Below are 24,840 nucleotides of genomic sequence, written 5' to 3'. Positions count from 1 at the left end.
AACACCTAAGTGCATGATTTTGTACTGAGTTGTGAGTTTTTTCACTCACCTCACAGTGCACATCAGTACTTTGACTGATAAAAACCGTGCTGATAGAGGATGTGCAGCTGCTGTTCTGCTTCTTTTGTTGTGTCACTGGTGTACCATGTATAGATTGTGCTCTTTTTAATACAGACACACACAGACTCACACACACATACACACAGGTGAACCATTAGACAGCTGAAAACTTGCATAGCTTATGAAGAATGTACCTGTATTCTGTACCTTATTACAACATCTCAATTCTTATGTCAGTATATTACTAACATTTCACAAAAGCTGTGTGGGTGTGAGCTGTTTCTGAAAAAGAGAGCAATTTTGGTTAAATAGATGTTTTAAAAAATGTCTTGCTTCATCAAGTATTTGTCTGATCTCTTGTATTAAAATCTTTATATTCAGAAGGCTGAAGTTATCAGGTTAGAGAGAAGGGCGCATCAGGGTGGAGGGAAAAGAGATATAAATCTGAAGACCGAGGAAGCGAGAGGATAAAAACCGATGAGACAGATTGACTGTTCAGACAACAAAGACAAAACATCTTGGTTGACAGTATTTGGATGACTGCAGAAGTATGTGTTGTTTATTCAATTTCCTTCATTTTGCGTTTTCATTAAGTCTGAAACACTGAGAACCAGCCAGTTATTGTGCAGCACATGCGATTGCTTATAATGAATAATTTTGTGCTTGTTTCTTTTAGTCAAAGCCGTGTCAATTTAGTTTCATGAAAAACAAAATTGGCTTGAAAAATAAAGCTTTGAACTATTGATTCAGTTCTTTGCTTTTGCGTATGCTTTGAATTATTCTGTAGACAGCCGCGCAGCAGCCAAACTAACTGCATATACTGAGGCTGTAATGAGAAGTGTTTTTGTTGGCTTTTCAAAATGTTCTGTATTATCATTCATAATTAAGTGATATTTTTTCCAGAAGCCTGTTCTCTTATCCAAAGTAAAGGAATATTCTGAGGGAAACAGTAATATAGAAAAAAACAAATTGGCAGTGCTTCATAAATTGCCATTGTTAGGTAAAAAAGTATTATATAACTGGCAGTGAAAATGAATATTCATACATAACAAATACAAATGTCATAATAAAATCAAAACAAAAAAATCTCAATAAAAAACATAACTGCAGGAGTTCAGCATGACATTCTATTCCATAATGTATTTTAAGTTTCTAAAAGGTTGTATTTATGCAGTGATTACATTGTAGAGGTGTTCTGCTTTTATACATACAATATATAATTATATATCTTCTAAAAAAATATGGGAATGTAGCAACAAAAAGCGGCTTTGGCACTGTTGAAAGACATTGCTAATGCCAGACCAAGGACAGAAGGTTCCTGATTTATGTAAACAAAGGACGTTTGCTAATTGGAGGATTGGGAACTACATTTATGTGCATACACAGAATTTCAAAAATGATTAGTGCCACAAAAATGTCTTTTTTGCAAGGTTTTATTAATCACAGGCAAAGACATACATTTGTGCTTTAGTGCATTGTGTGTTTTTTTTGTTTGCTTCTGAATCTATGTAGAGTTACATGAATCCGACCCCTGATAGTTGGTCTTACTGAACAAAAAACACTTTTGCCTGGGGACAAAATTATATGACTCTAATGCAGTCATAATGTGCCTATAATGTTATCTAATGACTCACAATGTTACCCGTGATTTTTCAGGATGTTCTGAACAACCTGGACCCTCCGGGAACCGGAGAATTGGATGAAGATGACCTCATGCTGGATGTGGACCTCCCAGAGGATGGCTTGCATGGTCCGCACACATACACAAACACACACACACACACACACACACACACACACACACACACACACACACACACATACACACACATACACATACACATACACATACACACACACACACACACACACACACACACACCTCCAGCAAAACTGCTTTGATCATAGTTGTAAATTAATGCCCTAGCAAGGTCTGAGCATTCTTTTTCCAGGAAAATCCTTTCCTGGTATATTATTATTATGGCTTGAATAAATTGAATCCTGTATGGCCTTGGTGTAGAGTTGCCTCTGCAACATCCATTATAATCCTTTAGTGGCCACTTTGTTGTCTATTTAGTGCTGTTACTCTTTTAATATTAAGTTTAGTTACAACTCCACCACGGCCATTGAGTAACATTATTTTGTAGGTGTTAAAGGTAATCAGGTCACATTATTACTACATAGTGTTGACAACGTTATTATGGATTCATTGTATAGTTTGTGTCACATACATGAGAGGAGGAAGGGAGAGGGAAAGAAGGCTTAAGGAATATTTACCTTACCTGTAACCAATATACATAATGAATTCTAGAAAGTGAGTCTTCTCTTGTCAGTTATAAAGCCAGCCCTATTGAAGTACACACACCAATGCACATACACGTACATGTGAACACACAGGTGCCAGTTTTATTACGTACACTTTGCAATGCAGTCCACTGCAACAGCTCTGCAGTAAATTCTACCTTTCTGAGGTCATAATTTTCCGGTTTAGTTGAAAGTGTTTGAGTGAAAAGTTAGATTCCACTTTATGGTCATATTGAAGTATGTATATTGTTGTGCTGTTGTATTGCATTCTGTTACACTGAGAGGTTTTTCCAATATTTACCTAACTAAAGCCTCCAAAATGACCATAAAGTTTCATCAACACCTCTCTAAAATAGCTTCAACAAAAAATGAACATTGACGATAGTATTTATTGCAGGCCTGTATTAGACTGCATTAATCTATATTTTCAACTGGGTATACATTGATGAGACTGCTTTACGCCTCTGATATCATTTTTTAGTCTGTAAACAGTGATCTCCTTGTTTTTGAGAGAAGGAGAGAGGGAGAGAAGGAGAGGAATGTTAACTCCGTAGGAATGTGCATTAGGGTGTCCTCTCTTCCTACTCCTTTTCGGGAAGCAGCCATATTTATAGCCCTCTATGTCATGGCTAGTGTCACGTGAGTCAGAGTGAAAGCAAGAAAGGCTAAAGAGTCCAACCCACAGGGCAGGCACTGAGACACTGGCTAGGAAAGGGTGTTTCTTCCCTTCCAAAGACACCCTGACTCACACCACAGAACAGGACGAGAGAAAGGGGAGAAGAGGTGTAAAACCAAAGGGAAGGGTAGAAATGGCCTCCATGTAATAGTTTTCCTAGTTGTCTGGTGCCGTGGCAGCCCTAGCTTTTCTCCCTTGCTTGCCTCAGCTGGTGACTGTCTTACTTGGACACAAACCAGTCACTGCTCTCTCACCGCCACAACCACAGTCATTTCTCCCCAGCTCCAGTTCCTAGGGAGTTCCCAGAACAAAACAAGGCTGTCAACAAAGACAGAACCAGGCAGGGTGGGAGCTGGGTTGATATTCTCTCTCTGGCCCTTTAACTGCCACCAGCTGACCGGACAAGGAGTCATTTCTCACCACTGTCCGTCTGAGTTTCTCTGCCTTTGTGGACGTTTTTTTTATATAAATTGGAATATATTCATGTCGTATTACTTGTTACTGTTTGTAGTACTTGACTTTTTCTTAGCTGAAAGGGAGTTTTTGGGAGCGCTGAAATTTCCTGGAATGTAACAGTTCAGAAGGAAACAAACTGCTCCTGTGCTATGTGGTGACACTCGGTAAAGTATTTAATAACTAACTGCATTCCTTGGATTGGGTTGTTCAATCTGCCAATATTTTTTTGATCTCAATTTCTCTCTTCTCTATTTTTCTCAGTCTATAGACTATCTGGAATATAGAAAGTCAAGGGTCCTTTTGATTTTCTGGGAGTTGCGCTTTGTTAGTTAATTTTGTTGCGGTCACAGTTCATTTCACAGCTATATGCTATTGAGTGTTGCCAAATGCTGTGCCCTTTTACCTCCTTGAAAATGAAATGGCCTGTCACCGTGTTTGTGAGCATGTGAAATAGAGAATGAGGTGGATCAGATCATGATTTATATGCAGATATTCTAGAATAGAGTATCGAAAAATTTACACAGCAGAATTCATTTCTCCAAGATATGAAAAATAGACTCATAGTCTTGCAATTTTGTTTGTGTGAATGTGTGCGTGTGTACGTGTGTGTATATTGCATAGAGTGGTAGTAAAAAAATAAAATGAATAAAGCGACTGCTCATCTTCAACCACAAACATTTACTTGAACAAACAACAGCAGAACAGAAGTAATTTTCTTGAACTCTTTGCGTCTCTACTGCATCTACAGCATATCCCGAACACTGGCTTTATACATTTCAGGTCAAATAACGCAGAGTATTTGCCCTTTTAAATCTCATTGTTTAAGACATGCACTATTTTCTTTGCTGTTGCCAAATCTCTAAATTCTTCCTATATAGATGCTGAAAGGATGTCGCACTTTGAGCGCTCAGAAAGGGCCGGCCGGCAGGGGCAGCGACGGAGACACCATCGCTGGAGTGGACCAGATCACTTCTCCAATGATAGCAGGTTGGCAAGGCCTGAAAAATGTTGCCAGAAAATAAATCGACAAAAAACTGTATAAAAGTACAAACACAAAGGCAACATAATTTAGTTTTTCTGTCTGCCTGACTCTGATTGTGTTTTTTCCTCTTTCTTAGGGCCCATGTCATCCAGCCCTACAATGGTCTTATGGCTTCAATGATCTCTTCACAGCCCGTCCCCTCTGAAGGCAGGCAGCACGGCTTAATGGCGATGCTGGATGAACTCACACTTGAACACATGACTCAGGACTGCAACTCGCTCAAGAACCAGTTGCTCAGGCTCAAAACGTTGCTACAGGTTCGACCCACGTTTGCAAAAAGATGAATGAACACAAACGTGTATCAAAACTTGCATACTCTCTTATGCATGCATACAGTTCTACAGGACTGCAACACCCACATATACAAAGACATACATACGTTAGGTAGGTACATGCACAAATGCGCTCACACATACACAGATATGTGTTTAGTATGCACTTTCCAGTGAAAGAAAACACTCCTATATGTTGTCATTGTTCTAACACGGTTGCATCACCCTTTAAATATGTCACACACAATTCACATGCAGATCATCTCATCACTCTCAGGTTTTTATTATGGTTTCATAATTAGGCCACATACTGTAAACTGTCTGGATTTTGGGTTTGATTTCAGCTGCTGGGATTGGGAAGTCTTTTGATAAGTATTTTTTAATGTGCTGTACTAGCGTCACAGCAGTTATTTAAGTTATTAGATGTTCTAGGCCTCCTTCTCTTTCAGTGGACAGTATGTGAATGGTGTTGTGCATTTGTATATGCATATACTGTATATGTATATATTTGTGCTTGTGTGAAACTGATCACTTAAAAGATAGTTTTTTCTTTCCGGCCGCTTGTCAGTTTGAGTTATCCTTTAATGACAAGAGGAAAGGGTGACAGAGAAGGAGAGAAATACAAGTTGTGAGTAATAGAAATGTTCTCTGGCAAATAAGATGAACACACAAAACTCACACTACTACAAAACACACAACCCCATCTTGGAAATTGCGAAATGCACAGAGGCACAAGCACCTAATAAATGTAAAATGAAATTATCTTGAATGCCTTGACTCAATTTACCCTCTATAGCAAAAAAAATGTAATATTTGCGTTTGCATTTAAATCCAATGTCTCCTTCAAATTCTGTTTATTGTGCTCTTTTCAATTAGACAAATGCTTTGGCCATATAGCCTCAAGATGAAAAATATTTCTGTCAACCCATAAGTAACTGTTCTTAATTATGTTTTTTTTTGTATGATGTTAAGCTCAAGGCAGCGCGAGTAAAATTAACTTCCAGTCTTGCCAAAACAGTCAGACATTCAGACATGCTGCTTCTAATGGATTTATTCTACCTGACCTGAAAAAGGAGCAGGTGGGGTGCAGTTTTGAAATTAAATTTATATTTGAAGTAGTTGACTGAATATTTATGAACAGCAATTTGATAATTTTCCACAAAATAACAATTTAATTATTTTATTATTAGTAAATGCCCAAACATTTGCTGGCTATAACTTTTGAAATGTTCAAATTCAATTTATTTTCTTTCCATTTCAATATCAATGTAAATTAAACAACGTTTTGTGACTCTTGGCCATATAAAATATGCTATTGTAAGACACAAGTTTGGGCTCTGATAACCTGTGATTGACATTTTTATTATTCTTGACATTGTAATCACCAAATACCTAATCCAACATTAATTGGTAAAATAATCGACTGTAATTAGAGTGTGGCACTGAATATTCTATATAAGATATATATATATATATATAAAAGATAAGTAAGTCTATATAGGATGAAATATTCATCTGCTTTGGAAAGAAATACACAAGTCCTGCTGTAATTTAAAGAGATTATATGCCACTTCCAGTTTGTGTTGATTCCAGCCGCCGATTTGGACAAAAGTAGTAGTGTTTTTACCACACCTGCTTTCGTAAAGGTCTTTTCTTTACAGTGCTTTATTACTGAGTTAGCGTAACTGGGAGTTCATGAAGTTGCGATGAATATTTTGCTCAGACAGAAAATAATTCATTTACAGTAAAAGGATAAGTTACAGATGCATCGTTGCATTTCAAGTGTGGCATTCGGCCATCTACTTTGATTGTATTGTGAGCTAAACCGGGTATGACTATCACTGTGTCACAAGCCAAAGCACTAAGAGATTGTTGTAGCAACCAGTGTAAAAATATCTTTGATTTAAATCACATTTACACAAGTAGAGATAAACAAGAGAAAAGAAAATGGTAGGCCAACACAAACACGGACTGAAAGGAATAAAACATCAACGCTAAATGGAAGGGGGACGTAATTTAATATACAGGTGCTTTGCAGTTATTTTATGAATGAAATTGACAAATTACATACCTGGGGGCCAATACGGGCTCTGTTTTAAATCATTTACAATCCCGTTATTGTCTTGATCTGTTGAAAGCCCGACCAAGATTGACTCTGAGTGATGCCCATTGTCTTTCACTGTCTGTTTAAGCTTTTAGTTATTCTTTGTTTAATTTCATTTTCTCCTGTGATAGCCATGCCCAAGTATCAGTAATAACTGCAACAGATAACTTCTAAAATGAAATTAAAATACAATTAAGTCTGTATAAAAAAATCTCCTGCTATCTTTTACCTGGCTGGATACACTAACACAGGCTTATCCGGTGTTACAAAGAAATCTGTGACCCATCAGAATGTTTTACTGCAGAACCGTGCAACATATCATTCTGTGACTTTGCGGGAAGAATCGGACCCGCGCAAAGGTACTGATTATAACTATATAAAAACAGCGTGTTAGTCACTGTTACAGGTGATTTATAGTCATTCAATTAAAAATTACACAGTTTCAGAAACATTAAAAAGTTACATATAGTTACTTTAAGCAGCCTATACATACATGCTTTTGTAGTCTTAACTATGAAATAAATGTATTGAATGTTCAAAACAATCTCAGCTCTGCCTGAGGTGCCTAGCATTGGTGGCTGACAGTTCAGGGCTAGCACAGTGTATGTGCTGAAGAGTTATTCCACTGTTGCGAACTGTTGCTCTTGAGGCATGCCTAAGGCAATTGTTATTGATCCAGTTCACTGTGTGTTTGTTTCCAGCTTGAGGATACCGACTCTCCAGCCGATGTTCCTGAAGAGATTGAAGACAATACCACTGTATCACAGGTAAGAAACTTTACCTCCGGGTTATAGCAGTGATTGATTGTATATGTATATACTGTGTATATATATATATATATATATATATATATATATATATATATATATATATATATATATATATATATATATATATATATAGATATAGATACATACTGTATATACTGCATATATACTGTATATATGTATATTACTGTATGTATACTGTATATAATTTATATACAGTGTTTATTTTTCTACTACTGCTATCGTATTCTGTATGTGTGTGTGTGTGTTTTCAGTTGGAGGAGCTGATTAAGGAAGTGCAGATGCTCAGAGAGGAGCTGAGGAGCCGAGACAAGACCATAGCTCAGCTCACATTGCAGTGTCAACAGTTACAACAACATCAGCGCAAACAAATTGTGAGTTGGTGCTAACAGGACTGATACACGTGTAAAGTTTGAAAAGGGGACTGTATACTATATATGGGGAGAAGTAGTTATAGTCTAAGCATTCAATTCCAAGAATACATTGTCCCCATATCTTCCATTTGGTACTCTGACAGACATTAAACAGAGTGTAGGGCATGCTGCACATCCAAAAATCTTCTAAGGCTAAAGTCTGACAAAGGATCTGCACACTGTACTGATAGCTCCCAGCAAATAGTTTTGCCAATGCCTGACAATGATCTCTGTTAGATCAAAACGTTGCTCTGTTAAATTACATTTGATGGGAGCTATCAGGACGGTGTGCAGATCTTTTACATCTGACTTTTGCTCTGACTGCAATGACACTAGTTGATATTTTCATGTAGGTAAAGCATGTGAGATATTCTTCTTTCTTCTGTTGAAATTTGATGTATTAATGGTATTATGTATAGCATTTTAATAATCAGTCACTCGTGAGAGTAGAAACAGCCAAGATCATCACTGAGAGGGTGGGCAGCTCGTGTAAATCACAAATTTGCCCCAAAGGGCAACAGATGACACCCTCTATCCTTAGACCCTTGACTTAGATAAGGTTAAAAAAAAAGTGTATAAAGGCAACGCTTGACAAGAAGGAATAGAGAGAACAAGACAGAAGAAACAATTTTCTATAAACATAATTACCCTGTGGTTTTTAGCATATTGAAGAAGAGCGTTTGATAAAAACACAGTGGCAAATTTGAAATGAATGGATTGCAACCGCTGTCCTAAGGTCCAATTCACAAAAGATATTGCCCTTATGATATTACATAATTATACAGCGCTAATAAGCCCATAAGGTTTTGCAGCAGAGTGCAATTTGCCTTCTTTTTGCATCTAATTGTAATTATCCTTGCGGCAAAGTTTAAATGTTGCCTTTGCAACAAAAATGCAGGAGGCAGATAAATGACAGAATGAGATTTACAGACTGCGAGCTGTGGGTCGTGACTGACAAGATGCAGAGGCATTTCTCAAAACTTCAGGCAAGGAATTTAAAGGTGACAAAGATCAACGGTATTTGGGATTCACTCTCCCAGTCTGTCAGCCTTTTTTTTTTCTCAAACGCACACCTTCGGACTGTAGAAGAAGATGGCGTTGAAGTGGCATGATTGGAAGCAGAGGACCCTGCCCCTCCTTTTAAACACGCTTCATTACCAACAAATCTGAAGAAAATAATAATTTTACTGTAACTGCGCCTGGTTATTTGCGCTGATCTTTTTGAATTGGACTGTTTTTGCAACAAGGCTTATTTGCATAGAAATGGGCCAATTTTGTGGAGGTTTAGTAGCTGCAAAAGCAATGCAGTCCTTTTGGTAATTCACTCTACATGGTGCAAGGCACGTGATAAATGTACAGATCCACTGTTCAGCTTTGTAGTGAGTCAGTGAAGACTGACTGTAGTACCCTTTATCATAGGTGGGAGTTCAGTTTCTGCTCAGTATGTTGCTGGACGCCCCCGTGCACTCTAGTGTGTGTACTTGCACGGTAAAGACACCTCCCAATAACCTCCGTTCTGTTCGCTTTTAGCTGGCTCCATCTCCACTCTAACATTCATTAGTTTCTTGACCAGGCCCGCTTGTTAGCCAAACAACCCTATGCCAGGCTGACATTATTCAAATCCCAGCCGTATCGAGAAATACCAAAATGTCAAAGCCAGGTCTGTCCTCCAGCCTCACTGACGCATACTTTCTCTCCAATTAGAATTAGCACCCACCCACAGCATGTTCTTCAGCCGAGAACAATATTGTTGCACCTTCACCCACAACATGCAGAGTATATGTACACATATTTTCAGATCTCTTCTGAAATTATTGGTTGTAGAGTCTGAAAGAGTGAAGATGTTGGGAAGAGTAGAAAGAAGATTAGAGGGATATTTGCTCTGCCGATTCTGTCATGGAAGAGCTTTGTGGGCCCCTGAAGTTACATTAAAGGAATGCTGAAGATGATTTGTATTATCATGGCCTCTGATGTCCCTGCAGGACAGGACTGAATGACGAGGATCAGGCTTGGACCAGTTCAGTGTTGTGGACGAACCTTAAACAGTTGAAACTGACTGAATTGAACATAATGGAGTAGTAAGAAAACAATAGAGTAGCAGTGTGTGGCAGGGAGAAAGTCTGTTGCAGTTTGCTGCATGTGCTTTGAAAAAGTGGAGTTTTCAATGAAAGAAAACTAATTTCTCAGTGTGTTGAGGCAGACTGCTTATGATTATGCGCTCATCTTGTTTGCGCTGCATTGAAGTTTTCAACAAAGCTGAAAAAACTAGCATTCTTTGTCATTGTATTTGTATATTGTACGTTGCTCTGCTATTTCTTCACCTATAAGCAAGATTATATGAGATTTAGTTCTAAATTCCTACAACTAGAATTATTTAATGCACATCTTTAGCTGCTCCAATGTTTAAATCAATATTAGATTGAGTTACTATAAGTCCCATGTATTACTCACATCAGTTAGTCAGTCAAAGTGGTTTGACGTTTCATATCATGTCAGTGAGTTTAATTTACTACAGGATCTGTAAATGACCATTCAAAGTTAATTATGTCCCTTTACAACCTGGGTCGATTTCCCCTGATGTGTCCATCATGCTTGTCAGTTTGAAACAAAACTGTGTGATAATCTGTTGACTCACAGTTTTCTTCCACATTTGATCTAAAGAAGTGGAGATGTACAATGATATTTCAGTGCTATTCATTGTTTTGTTTTTTAAAGAATATATTGTAAATTGTTTTGTAAATTTATAGTTTTTTTTAGTTTTTTTTAGTCATGTTCTTGTGTATAACAGCTTATACTTGTGGGTGGTTTTCTTGCTATTTTTACTGCTATGGTTGTATATTTAGACAACTGGTGATTCCTTTAATGATTTAAAAGTTAATTTGCACAGTGATTTGACTTTGCAGAGTGACAAGCTTATTGCCAGCATGAATGTACATCGGAAAATGTGACCAGGTTAAACACAAGATAATAATACATAAGCTTACTTCATTGATTTATTTATTCTTGTCCCTTCAGTCTGCTCAAGGCAGGTGTCAGTGCCACCACCAGAGGACTCCCACTTCTCTACGACAGAGCGACAGACAGATGGACAAACAGATTCAGCATCAATATGACAAGGCCACCCAGACGTACTGGAGACCACCAAGCCATGCTGTGAGTGTAAACATTAACCCCACCCATAACAGCACTACTGAAGGGCTCATGTTAGTTTTCCAAAACTGGATTTCGAAAATCTGGTTCAGAACAAAATGTGTGTGTTCACCTCAATTCAACGATTGTGAATATATTATTATAAATCAGCACTTGATGATGCAGTAGTGCACATCTCAGTGAGATACACTGGTGACCAAGTGAATGTGCAGCTTGTTGCTGAGTCACTCCACTGAACTCATTCAGCCAGTTCCCCATTTATCTGCTGCCTCTCTTAGACTAGCCGTGGCTGAATTGTTTGATGACTACACCATGCCCCCTCTATGGAATACAGTTTATTGGGTTGTCAGTGGGCTTGTCACTCTGTCTCATACTCTTAATACTCAGATATCACACTGAGCAGAGAGTTGTGAGACGGGTGTTGATGTTCGGGTGACTGAGAAGATTAACAGTTGGAGGTTTGGAGGAAAAGAAAGAGAGCTTCATGGGAGGAAGGAAGTAGACAGAGCGGTGGAAGATGGATATATAAATGTGTTCAATGTGTTCAGCATCATGCCACAATAGCATCCTGTGGAAGCCAAGTATTGATTCAATAGCAAGAGTGCCACAGGCAGGGTGCCTAGTAAACACTCCCCTAATTGACCTGCTCTTTGCCCTGAGTGCTTTCAAACAGAGAGCTAATACATATGGTTGTAATAAAGGTGGGGCAAGCAAATTAGAACTGCTTTATATGTATAATGTAACATACAATAGGCAAAATAGCTGCTTTTAGGTACAGCAGCACACGTGGGCAAAACTATCATTATTTCATTTTTAAGTGCTTCGAATGAGTACATCTGTGAGCACCAAGCTGTAAGCACTCTTCATTTCTCTCTTTTTTGAATAGGCAGTGTTAGGTTAAATATGGTGTGCATGACACACACACACACACACACACACACACACTCACACACACACACACACACACACACACACACACACACACACACACACACACACACACACACACACACACAAGGCAGCTGCTTCATATGTCTTATGAATACCTGTTAGCTAATGTTTCAAAGTGTGGGTCATTGAGAAAGTTCAAGGAATAAGAAGAAGAAATAAACAATATGAGGATACATAGAAAAAGTAATTAAATAAATAAAATTTATTTAACTAGGGTTATTGCTACAGAGTATAATTATAAGAATTAATTATAGAAATGAGGCCAGACCACTAAGTCTGTCAACAGTGGTGAAAAAGTATATTTTATTGTAGTACACACACAACAAGCAACGTTTTTTTCACAGAGAAATTAATGAAGGATTAAACAGAAGAAAAGTCCATGCTTACCGCGTATGGTTTAACAGTTGCTATGGTAACCATCAAAGCAGGGCTAGCTGTGCTTGATGGGAAGCATCTCCATGGTGGGAACATCTACCTGTGACCTGTAGTGCCTGGTGTAGAATAACATACTAAAACAAGATGGAGTTTATGCTTTGCCGTCCTTTCTGTCTGCTCCTGTTCATAGATTTTTTTGTTTGCCACCTTTCTCCCTTTTTCTCCCTTTAATCTACAATACCACGTCCTCACCAGGGTGGAGACTATTTCCTGCACATTTTGTTGCAGTGCTGTGGCGACAAGCACATAATGCCAGTGGCGTTTTACTTTTTATGCAGTTGCTCCAAAAAGGGTATGTGTGAGTATTTTGTTGCGGTTAACAAGAAGGTAAGAAGTAAAGCGAGCACAGAGTAAACAATTGACAGAGAAGAGAGATGCTTCTTATATTCTTTCTTTTAGATGGTATCAAAGCTCTTGGTATTGCAGTAGGTTTAGCACCTTCAGCAAGCCTGGGTTCAAAGTGATTCTCAAACAGGGCTTCGCTTTCACTTTTTGTGTTTTTCATACAATCTTTCAATGTGTTTTGCCGAGTCTCTCTCTCTAGCTATATTCCTTTACACTTGGCATTTTTTTTACACAAATATTATTTTTACATTCCATTCTTCTTCCCCATTTGCATGTTCATAGAATTTTTATTTCCCTTTTTAGTACTTCTCCAACTCACACACATGCAAACATTAATACTCTGCTGTAATCTTTATTGTTTCCCCCCCCTTCTTGCTTTTCGAAATGCCTTTTTTTGTTATGCCTGTTGATGTTTGCTCCTCTGACATTTAAAGTGCTGCTGTTTTAGAGCACTGGAGTAGCTCTTGCCCTCTGTATTTTTTGAGTGCTCAGCTGAAAGGATCAGCTGGGAGGGCTAGAGTTCAGTCCTTGGCTGAGTCTTCTTAGCCACTTGAACATGAATTTAGGGGAAATCTCACTGTGGTTTAAACTCAGATTAAGAGTATAACAAAGCTTTTGGCTTATGACATGGCTATTTAGGGACATTTACTTTTTTTGTACATTATTCATGCAGCATCTTCAAGCAGTTCATATATTGTTCTCAAGAGCGCCATTTATTCCCATCACTTTTCCTCAGGAAACAAACCATTGAGGGCTATTGCTCTGTAGGCTGCTTCAACCAATTTCACTGTTTGTGATTAACTCATGTCCTAACTTCTTCTAAGTCTTTAGGAAGACTTTGACCCATTTTAATGTTTACAATCCAATTTTAAGTCCACATGACCACTCAGAGAAGGAAATGTCTAACAATATGGCATTAGTATATGTCTGCCACTTTACAAGACACAGAGATATAGTTGACACACTTGTTGCAGTAAGACACCTTGTCGTGTGTCACAGAAAACTATTTAAATTTCAATTGTAGAAACATAACCTTCTCAAAAAGCTCCACAGAGCAATCAACAGCAGCAGAATGTTTTCTGTGCCTCCTCTGCATTTGCAACAAATAAAAGATGAATAATTTCAAGATGTAGCACAATAGAAAACTGCGTAGCCCTGTGTGTCTGTATCTGTTTATGTTTTTGTTTTGCGAGACCCTGATTGTGTGTGTGTGTATGTGTGTGTGTGTGTGTGTGTGTGCGATGTGCAGTCTGCTGAACAGTGAGTTCAGCAGTCTGAGGACTGGGGAGCCAACCTTGTTAATAACCCAGATAAACAAACACGCAGATGAGCAGCAGCAGTTAAACAATGGCAGCACAATAGGCAGTGTTTCATCAATGGTAGACCGAAAAGATAATTACAGCTACCCTCCTACTACCTCTCATCTTCTTTACCTCCTGTTGTCGTCTCCCACCCAAACCTTCATGTCTTTTTATCGCTCCTGCTCTTTCACTCTGTTATATTCTCTCAGTCTTGCTTCAGTGATTTTTTTCATTCCCCGTGTTTTTGTCTGTCATTCTTACTTTGATGTTATCTCTCTAATCTTAGCTCAGATGTAATTAGATTAATTTGATGTCACAGTGAGAGAGAGAGAGAGAGAGAGAGAGAGAGAGAGAGAGAGAGAGAGAGAGAGAGAGTTTTAGGTTGAAAGAACAAGTTTAACCCTCTTGGATCCTGACATTACCTCTCCACCCGCAGGCACGCCATCACACATGCACACGCATTATTACACAGTGCACAGCAGGCATCCTGGACAGGTGAGGATTTAATTGCCAAAGTCTGTGAGGTGAGACACTCCGTCCAAACCTAAGGTATTAACTGAAGCGAACCACGAGAAGCTCTGTGTAGGGGATTAGGGGATTAGCTTCTTCTAAATACTGTTGTTATTTTAAGAAAAGCTTGTGGGATCACAAAGAACAACTTTTACTTAACTTTTCAAATTCTCGTCCAACCTTTGCCAAGTTTCACCATCTGCTTTTGGGACCGTGCACAGAGTAAGTAGCTTAACAAATCACAGTGAGAGGGGCCTCTAGTGAAGAAACTATGACTACTACTCATTATTATTCATTATTGTCATTATTGTTCTGTCCTTTTCATTTGTTGTCAACTAGATTCAAGCCATATCACAGTTCAAGTGTGAGCTTTTAGCTGGCACCTGTTTCTTTCTTTATGTACAAGCCTCAAAATGGCATACCAAAGAATGGTTCCTGTTCTTGAAACCTTTTGGTTACCCATGATCCCAGTGTCTTCTAAATTACTTTTCTGTCCTGATTGACCTTTTGTTGGTTTGTTTGTTGGTACTTTTAAATAAATGTATAGTTAGTAACATTTTAAGTCATTTAATTATTATTTATGTAACCTAATGCTGCTTGGGGTCGAATATACAGTATATTATAGTACTTATTCTTAAAGAGTTTTGCACCCGCGCTCTAAAAATATGCTGCCATATTCCATGTGCAAGGCAGTTCTTTTCCCTGCTAACTACTGTTGCTGCAGACAGGTAGGTGCTTCCTCCACTACCTTGTGAGTTTTACCAGGTGAGCGTAATGCTGGTTGTTTAGGCTATTTATACCCAGTGCCAGGGTCATATTTCAGCCCCACTGTGCGGGCAAGACAAAGTAGAAGACATTGCAACAACAAGAAAGAGAATCCATGCTGTGTTCCACTTGTGAACACTTGTGTTCATTTGAAAAAGTGCTGCTACCAGGCATCAAAACCAGGGTCTCTGTAGCCCACCGTTGAGCATGAAATAAAAAGTTGATGGAATATGAAAAACTTTTATATTTTCACAATTTCTCCCTGCCCATGTAAAGCCCTTCATTGAAGAGTCTTTACAGCAATGGAAGCTGTATGAAATTGACAGGCTAAGCTGCTGCTGTAGTCTAATAAAGCTGCCAGACACTGTCAGAATCATGTGAGAGCCCCCGATGTACCCTCTTGTTCTCACCTCCCAAGTTTTTCCTCTCTGCAAATGAAGCCTCGGCAGGAGGCTTCTGCCAAGATCTCCTGCTGAAGCAATTGTTGGTGTTCAAGGAAGGACATGGCAGAGAACAGATCAGGGGAACTTATTCCTCCTCCTCTAAACGCACTAGGAGGGCTCTGAAATAGCTTGGGCTGGATCTCTATCTGTTCCTTCTCCCCTTTGACAGATTCAGTGCTTCTCTCTTCTATAGCGGAGTCCTTTGCAGATTGAGCGGCAGCCCTCTCCTCAACTGAGGGATAAAAGTAGCATTTGATAAGGTTTTTTTTAAGGTCTGCTTAACGTGATGGCCCTGCTGCCCCTTCACTTTGCCTCTCCCTATGGGGGCCAGGGATCTTTGAATTGCTTGACCTGACGATAGGTTTGGTATCAATAAAAGGGCTTGTGTTCTTTCAGGTAGAGGTTTGTTCACAGAGTTACAGATGCTGGTGAAACTAAATGGAAAAAGTAAAACATACAGACAGAGAATGTGGTAAAAAAAAATGGGCTGAAATATCCTATTTAGGTAGACCAGTTGCAATGAGACATTCATACAATGATTCCAGTTGTCACATTGTGCCTCAGTTAGATGCCCATGGATTTGCCCACTTCTGTAACTAATTATACTCTTAAGTGTGAATTTATCCTGGCCAATTGTCTTACTGACTAACCCAAGACCGATTATTAAAAGGTATTAAGGAGTCAGACACATATTTTCAGCATATGCAGTAGACATACATCAGATAGAGATGGCATCACAAGTTTATGAAAAAAAAAGAAAAAGCTCAGTCCGTAGGGAGTTGGGTTGGTTTGCAGGTTCAATCAAGTCTCCGTACGGACCAAAGTACAGAGTGTGGATTGGTAACTGGAGAGATGCCACTGCACCTCCTGGGCACTGCCAGGTGCTTTTGAGCAAGACCCCCCCCCCCAACCACTCAGGGCGCCGGTCCAGATGGCAGCCCACTCACTCTGACATCTCTCCATTTGTGCATGGATAGGTCCTGAGCATGTGTGTGTATTTCAGGCCTGTGATTACTATTATAGTGATTACTAACAAAAAACAGAGGGTAAATTGTAATTTTCCCACTGGGGATCAATAAACAGTATAAATTATGCATAATTATTAAATGTCAAAGCACTGAGGTCTTCCAGTCAGATTCTCATCAATGTGCTCAGATCCAGGTTGAAAAATAAAGGTGACCAAGCCTTTGCAGTGACTGCTCCAAACCTCTGGAATAGTTTACCTATTCATATCAGAACATCTCGGACCGTTGAAACATAGATTTTTATGGCTTTCGAGTTGAGCTTTGACACCTTGTCCTTTTTTCTACTGTTGCTTATTTTTGATTGTGTATTGTTTGTGTATAAACTACTATGGTTGTTATACTAATGGTTGTTTTTAAACCTGCTATATTAATAAAATTGAACTGAATTGATCTGAAAAATACACATTATAGTTGTAGGTTTGGAAAACAATGTTTTGCTTCTTGTTTGGCTACTTCACAATTCCCTATTAACAATAGCTTAATAATGTGATGGTGTGTGTACACATTACTTTTTTATGTGTGTTGAACATTTTGACTGTGAGTGAAGACTGGGACCAGACGTGTCAATTTAAATACATTCACCAAATATGAATTTTCTAATTTTTAAATTGTGGGAATATGGGTATATAATTGTGTATAATTGTGTATAATTTGATGGAACAATAGTGTTGCTATAAAAAATGTATATATTTTTTACTTCAGTGAATAGTAATAATATTAAAATGAGCGCATATAGGATATTTATGATACTGTCAGACATTGTGGGAAAAGTTTATTTTCCCAACAGGGGAAAAGTTATTCAAAGGGAAATCAAAGATATGTGTGCATATTTGCCTGTGTGTGTTTTTGTGTGGTGTGTAAATTGGGTTATCCATCCTCATTAACAGTGTGTTTATGTTTATGACCATGAGTGTGTGTTTATTGTGTTGGCATGCTTGTGTGTGTGTGCTGGTGCGTGTGTGTGTGTGCGTGCGCATGTGGGTGCGTGCTCTGGTACGTCATGCTTTTTGTCCTTTGTTTTTCTCTGCGTAGGGTGTGCTGCCCACCCCTTTGCTGTCCCCGTGGCAGGCACAGCACCAGGGCTTGACCCGTACCAGCATGCCCCAGCGCAGACAGAGTGAGTCACTAACATCCTTTGCAGCCTCTTCTCTATCTTTTCATAGCACAACTTATCCATAGGTCTGTAAATAGTTTGAAAAAGTTGACTTTATCTTCAATTAAAACCCTTTTAAACTACTAAATCTTTGTTTAAATGAGCAGAGCCTTTTTTCACTGTGCAGTTATAGGAAGAGTTGTATGTCGGTTTTAGATTACTTTTGAACAAGATTATTAACATGGAAAATAGTTTTACTAAACACATTCTGACTTCTTGTCCCTTAACAAGTCCTTTCAGAATTCTGACTTTATTCTCTGAATTCTGACTTTTTTCTCTGAATTCAGATTTTATTCTCAGAATTCTGACTTTTTTCTCTGAATTCTGACTTTTTTTAATTCTGAGATTGAAGTCAGAAGTCAGATTTTATTCTCAGAATTCTGACTGTCATTATTCTGAGAATAAAGTCAGAATTCTGAGAATAAAGTCAGAACTCACATACATTTTTCACCAGTGGCCCTAATCCTCTTCCGCACAGTAGGAACAATGGTAGTGTATGATGTAAATGAATTATATAATAGTTCTCTTAATGGGGCGCTATGCAGTTTTGGCCATTTCTTCGCTGTTTTCTCGCTTGTTGCTCCCGTGTTTCTTCATAGAGATCCCCCTACAGCTTCGGAATAGATATTTTGGCAGCTCCTATGTTTACTTGTGTCTGATTGCTCCCTCAGTCAGTCTGCAGATTCCTCTTTCTCTGTTCCTCCAACAATGCTTTTCTAGATCTCTGCTTCTTTTTTGCCAGCTCAGCCATGACGATAGTATGAAAACTCCATCGCTTCCTTGGCACCTTGTGCATTGCCGTGAAGCAATTTGTTACATCGCAAGACCTATTATAACGTGATACTTCCTGACACTGTGTCCGGCAACTCGCCGGCCAAAAGTTGCAAGGGTGGTTTTTCCACTCACAGGCGCTAGGGGGGAGCGAGACTACCACCATTCAACCCGAAAAAACAGAAGTCACATAACCATTCCAATGATTCCGAAAGCTGTTCAGTTGAGGCATTGTTCCCATTTAACACAGTATGTATCTTCTACACATCACCATAACATGATGTTTGCTTTGGCTATACAAATTAAATTTGCAACATTTTCCTGCAGACTAACTAACTTTTCCTTACGTTATTGAGAAGGACAGGTCTGCCTAAACAATGATTGTACAGTCACAGCAACGATTAGTCCCAACAACAACGTTTTTGTATTATGCTGTGCTGATGAGGTAGTAAGTAGGAGAGGCAGAGAAAGATAATGACATTTGGTAAACAGACTTCAGAAAATACACAAATATGAGAGAGCAAAGAGCAAAAAAATAAAGAAAGAATCAATAGAAGAACCCACACTGTGTTCTTTTGATCTTTCTGAGTGTGGATCACCTTTGTGTCAAGAGGGAAGGTGATGAAAACATGCCAGGTGTATTTTATTTATATCTCAGGTTATTTCAATCTTAAGTGCACATATGTTTATAGACTGTTTCAACAAATGTGAGAGAACAGCCTTGCATCCAGTCAAAGTGCCGGCTTTTTTTCTCCAAGCAGCAGAAATGGTCTAATTAAACAAAACACAGAATATCAGAAGAGTATTTGTACAGTAGGAGAAAACAGTACAAGGAGAGGTAATGACACTGAAACACAGTAGAATATACTTGGTATGCAATTATATTTAGATGACTCCTCCTGTGGGAGCAAAGATTTCTTGCCAATAATGAAGGTTTTCAGAATAGAAAATAGAATTGTGCTCTCTACACACGTGTGGAGTGGAGGATGCAGTAATTATAGTTTGCATTATATCGGTTTGTTTGTTGAACTAATGTGTGACATTTTCTTGCCAGCATGGGCAAGGTGTTAATTCTGGATTTGAAATGTCTTAAGTGTCTTACAAGTCTATACCATCACCTTTTCTCTCTTTCCCTCTCTCTGTCTTGTAACCCTTTTTTCTCCTCATCTCTGTAAAACTGACTCTCCGTCACTGAAAACATCAAATTGAATTTCCCATGTTCTCTTTTCTACTTTTGCCTCCCCAAACATAATACCCATGACCAGGAGTGGAGCACCTAGTGCAGTACTTCACTGACACAGCGTGGTACAGTAACGTTTCTTTAACATGCAGTCAGTATTCTGCCCCCACCTCCTGCACGCTGGGCTATGGTTTGGCATCATGAGCCACGACTGAAGCATGCCCTTCTTCATCTATGTCTGCATGGTTTCCGTTGGATTTTCAGTTGTTTTAGAGTTTTGATCTGATGTTTTTGTACTTTGAACTTTGGTTCACTCTTCTTAATGGAGGTCACAGTGATACATCTTTACTTTTGGTCATTTTTCATTTTTTCACAATTCATTTACCTTTTTTTTTGGGGTGTCTTTTCAATTTATTCCATCTTTTCAAATGAAGTATATAGGAACCGGTATGCATGCATGGGTACATCTCTCTGTGTGGATTTGTTTTTTTATATTTTATTCATTAACAAGGTGCTTTATTATTCTAGGTGTTCACCTTGAAAGATTTGGATGAAGTGTATTGGAAGTAAGAACATTTAAGAAAGCACAGAAAGCAAAACAAGTCAAAGTAATCTCACATCCTCTGATCGCACATTATTTACAGTGCTTAAACTCAAACAAGATTCAACTCACCATTTACACAACCACCTATATTAAAGGATACCACAAAGTTGATCTAGCTTTGAAATGGAGTGCTACCATATTGCCACTCTGATCTCCTTATGTGCTGCAACCACTCTCTTTTTTAGCTGATATAACTGGAATCATTTACATGATTGTTCAAATTCTTGCATGTAGCTTTTTTAATCTCGCAGCTATTTTTTACTGTTAGAGAGGCTGGAGATGAGATTGTTTATTGTGGGCCCTGGCATCTTCTAGGGGCTTCAAATGATGTGTCTGTCTTGGTTAGAAAGAACATGTCTATTCAAGTGATAGCTATCATTAATGTGCTGAGATATTTATTTCTTGGCAGTGAGGAGCTCAGAATGATTGCTGCTAATTATTTATGTCTGTAGCAGACAGCTGTAGATGCTAATAAGTATTGACTTACACCTTGTAATTACTGCATGTTTCTAGGCTTCTCCCAGCTGGGCCAGCTATAAATATATTCACTTAATGCAAACCTTACAATTAAAGGTATCATTCAGGAAAGGCTTATGAGAATGGACATATTTCTTTAGTTTTTTTTTTACAATGAACCACATTGTCCAAACTGAAAATTAGTACAAGGCATGTATCTATAATGATGACGTCCTATTAATGTATTTGATTTACTTCATGACACTTATGTGTGTATTGGACCAAAGTAGTTTATTTTGTCATTTTGAGTCAATAGGGAGTGCTCCCAAACTGTATCACAACACCAACTGTACTGTATGTCAATACAAAAAAAGGCTTAATAACATGCACATGATTTGAGTGACAGACTGATCAGAGCTATTGTGAGAAGCAACAGTACATCCTTTATTCAGAAGATTTAATATTACAGATATTTAAATCTAGAAACAGTATTCTTTCTCTTGAAAAACATGCAACAACAAGCTGATACTGGAGGTGGACAAGGTTGTTGTAATAGGCTAAGGGACACATTGTGGCAAGGGACCAGGAGATGGAGCTGTGGCCTCGGACATTAACTCCCTCTCTCCATATAAATGACTGATGGTAGAAACAGGCAAATCTGGTGACCTGAACAGCTATATGCTCACATCCTTTAAGATCTTCTTACTTTTCAACTCACAGAGGGTATGTTTTCTGCTAAAACTGAGTTCATGCTTTAGATCGTTTAAGGTTGATTTAGATTATTTAGGTTCTGCTCAATGGACATTGATGAAAAAATGCAAGTCTGGTGGTAAAAACTGAGAGTAATGCTGTCAGCATGCCCTACAGAATCTGGCTCAAACTAAGTATGCTAAAATAGGAAACGTCATGACGGATTTATATATGTTTCGGTCATAAGCTATTCAGAAAATGTACTCCTATATTGTATAAAATATTCATACATAGCCCAATATTGATTTTTTTTCTGATCTGAGAAACTCTGCTCTTGCTGGTGGTTGTTTGGACTAATGATGACCGTTGGCCTTGTATTCCGCAGCTTATCTGGAAACGTGGTCCAGAATAGAACAAGGTTAAAGTTATCTTATGGCATTATACATCAACCGGGCATATACTGTTGTGGTACCTCTTGCAAAAGTAAAATTATCTTCATTGCTTTTTTTAAAGTGAAGCTGTGATGAAGAAGGTATGAATTCTTCAATCTAAAACCAATAAAGCATGTGCAGGGAATAGACAGATATCATATATCAAAACACTTCACAATCGAAAGCAATCCAATCCAATACAGGAGTGTGGAAACAAATGCTAACTCTGTTATTAAGTCATAATGAGTTTTTGTTGTGTCTGTGTTAGAGAAGTGTTAAGTCAACTCTTATTGAATCAGTTGTGGTTTTGTCTTGCTGAATACTTGCAGCTCTCTAACACAACAAATATTAAACATAATGAGCTTCACTGAAATTGTAATTGTTGCAAGATTTTGTCTTCATACCCTGTATGTCCCCTGGTGGAGGACAACACCACGGCTGGGCTAAATCTTATGTGGTTAACGACTCAGCATGTTCATACACAGGCAGCAGGCTCCCAGTTTGAATTGTTTTATGCACCTCCGCAGCAGCGATCACAAAATGAGTCAAAGACTTCAGTAGATACCAGGCACTCACATGGCAAGGTTATTCTCTGCTTGTTTTTAAGTGCTGAATCAGGGCTTCCTCTGTGACTTTGCCTCTCTCATTCTAGGAATAGTTCAGGTACTGGCAGTGGAAACAGGCTGTTATTAAAAAGTAAATAAGCAAGTCAAAGGAAGGCAGAATTTTCAGTTTGCCGTTTGATTCAGAAGTTCCTTTGCAGCAGCAAAATATTCAAATGCCTGGATTCCACAGTGATCAAAGACATTAAAAAAGGGGGACATTTTAAATCCAGCCATTTCTGGATCGGGCAAAAATAACTCAGAGTTGTACCTCATTGCACTGACTGTTCCATGACTATTTCACACCCATTTAAAATTATATATTGATATGTTTTTCCTCTTTTCTGCAGCCTCAAATACTACAGCCTTTCAACCCCTGCCTCAACGAGCACCTCCACCAGGGAAGACTAGTAAAAACTCCCCCCACCGAGGGCCACAGTGACCTCACAAAGAGTAGATCAGAGGAAGGAACGCATATAGACGCTGACCGTCCTCTTGAAGACCTTATAGCAGATGTGTCCCGGCCAGCACACCCTGATGAGATGAGTTATCTCCTCAGCACCAACCTGCACCGGCCAGGCTTTGGGGCTCCGCAGGGGTTAATTGCCAGAGACAGTCCAGCATCAGCAGCTCAGTCTGCAGCACAGCATGAACAAAGAACCCCTGCTGTGATACCTCAGAGCTCTGTCACTGCTAAATCTGCTGGTTCGACTAGCCGTCGCATGCTGCAGCCTCCGCGCCTACACAAGCGTGTGTCTCTCTCTTCACTCAAGCCAGGGGGCACTGGTGGCTTTGCCTCTCTGAAGACTGGGTGTTCCTTAGGGCCTCCGGCTAACCAGATCAAGCAGCTGCCCCCACCATCTAGAGGCCTTCCCTGCTTTAATGCTGGACCTCAGGTTCAGGCTTCAAGTATATGTCGCGCTTCATTGCTTCAGCCTCGCAGAGCATCAGAACCTTGCAGGTTTCCACAGTGCTCCAACTCCAGCCTGGAAGAGCTGGAGTTCAAAGGCCCTGGGTCCGCCAAGATCCTGATCCCTTTGAGTCGCTCGTGCCTCCCCAAGCCAAAGATTCCCTGAGGAGCATAAACACAGCCATCGAAACTTAAAACTGGAATCACTCTGACATTTATATTCATCCCCTTCTCTCCCCAGCCATGATAACTGTGTGATTGTTTCACCTTTGGAGTATCAGAGAGACATCCACTGAGCTGATTAACCCATATGGCCATTCAGGGACTGCCTGTGTCGTTGACAATGGTATTGTGACTGCTGTATTGTTTCTACATTAGCATCTATTTTTATGGAATGTTATGGAAGTTTGCAAACCATGCACATGAATGACGCTGATGCAAAAAAATTGTTAACATTCAGAGAAGTCAGCTTTAGTTTGGTTTTGTAATGTCCGCTGGCTAAATTTAAAAGTTTTGTCCTCACACAGCTGTGCCCTCTGACACACAGGTGCGTTTGATTTTAAACATGGAGGTGAGATGAATGTGACCTTTACATTGTAAGAGAAGGCCAAGGGGAAGATGGAGGCAAAAACAAGAAGTGAGAAATAAAATAACAAAAGTGGAATGGAGGGGCTTGACTGAAAAATAGATTTGTTAAAGTTCTCTGGAGCTGTCACTCCCAGAATGAAAGCACGTGTTTTTTTATGTGTGTGTGTGGAAGTGAGAGATGAGTTACATAGAGGGGAGGTGCATACATGTTTATTCTACTTTGCTATACTTACATCCTGGGTGAACCTTTGAACCTGCACATATTAGCAAAAGGGGTCTCAGACTTTCTGTAAAAATGCAACTCAGACATAATTATAGGCTTACAAAAATAATACCATGCTGGTGGCGGAGATATTATTTAGAGAAACAGTGTGCAAGTTAGGAATAAGGTTTAATACCCTAGCGGAAAAAAGCA

The 24,840-nt window shown here is 39.0% G+C and overlaps 1 protein-coding gene across 5 annotated transcripts in view; it reads left to right on the top strand.

The window, feature by feature from the left end:
• ccser2a (coiled-coil serine-rich protein 2a) overlaps positions 1–24,516 on the top strand; it is a 48,994-nt gene extending 24,478 nt beyond the window's left edge. For 2 of the 5 annotated variants that reach the window (XM_034897910.1, XM_034897911.1), the window contains exons 4-10: positions 1,717–1,810; positions 4,375–4,483; positions 4,615–4,795; positions 7,616–7,681; positions 7,957–8,076; positions 11,131–11,268; positions 23,278–24,003. In XM_034897910.1, the coding sequence (XP_034753801.1) occupies positions 1,717–1,810; positions 4,375–4,483; positions 4,615–4,795; positions 7,616–7,681; positions 7,957–8,076; positions 11,131–11,268; positions 23,278–24,003 (1,434 nt within the window). Of the gene's footprint in view, positions 1–1,716; positions 1,811–4,374; positions 4,484–4,614; positions 4,796–7,615; positions 7,682–7,956; positions 8,077–11,130; positions 11,269–18,072; positions 18,158–23,277 lie in introns of all 5 variants that reach the window. The other 3 variants (XM_034897913.1, XM_034897909.1, XM_034897914.1) reach the window with 3 other exon arrangements.
• Positions 24,517–24,840: the final 324 nt, after the last annotated feature.

This window comes from Etheostoma cragini, chromosome 17 (genome assembly GCF_013103735.1).
Source record: "Etheostoma cragini isolate CJK2018 chromosome 17, CSU_Ecrag_1.0, whole genome shotgun sequence".
NCBI classification, from domain to species: Eukaryota; Metazoa; Chordata; class Actinopteri; order Perciformes; family Percidae; genus Etheostoma; species Etheostoma cragini.
This window is presented reverse-complemented; position numbering and strand designations above follow the sequence as displayed.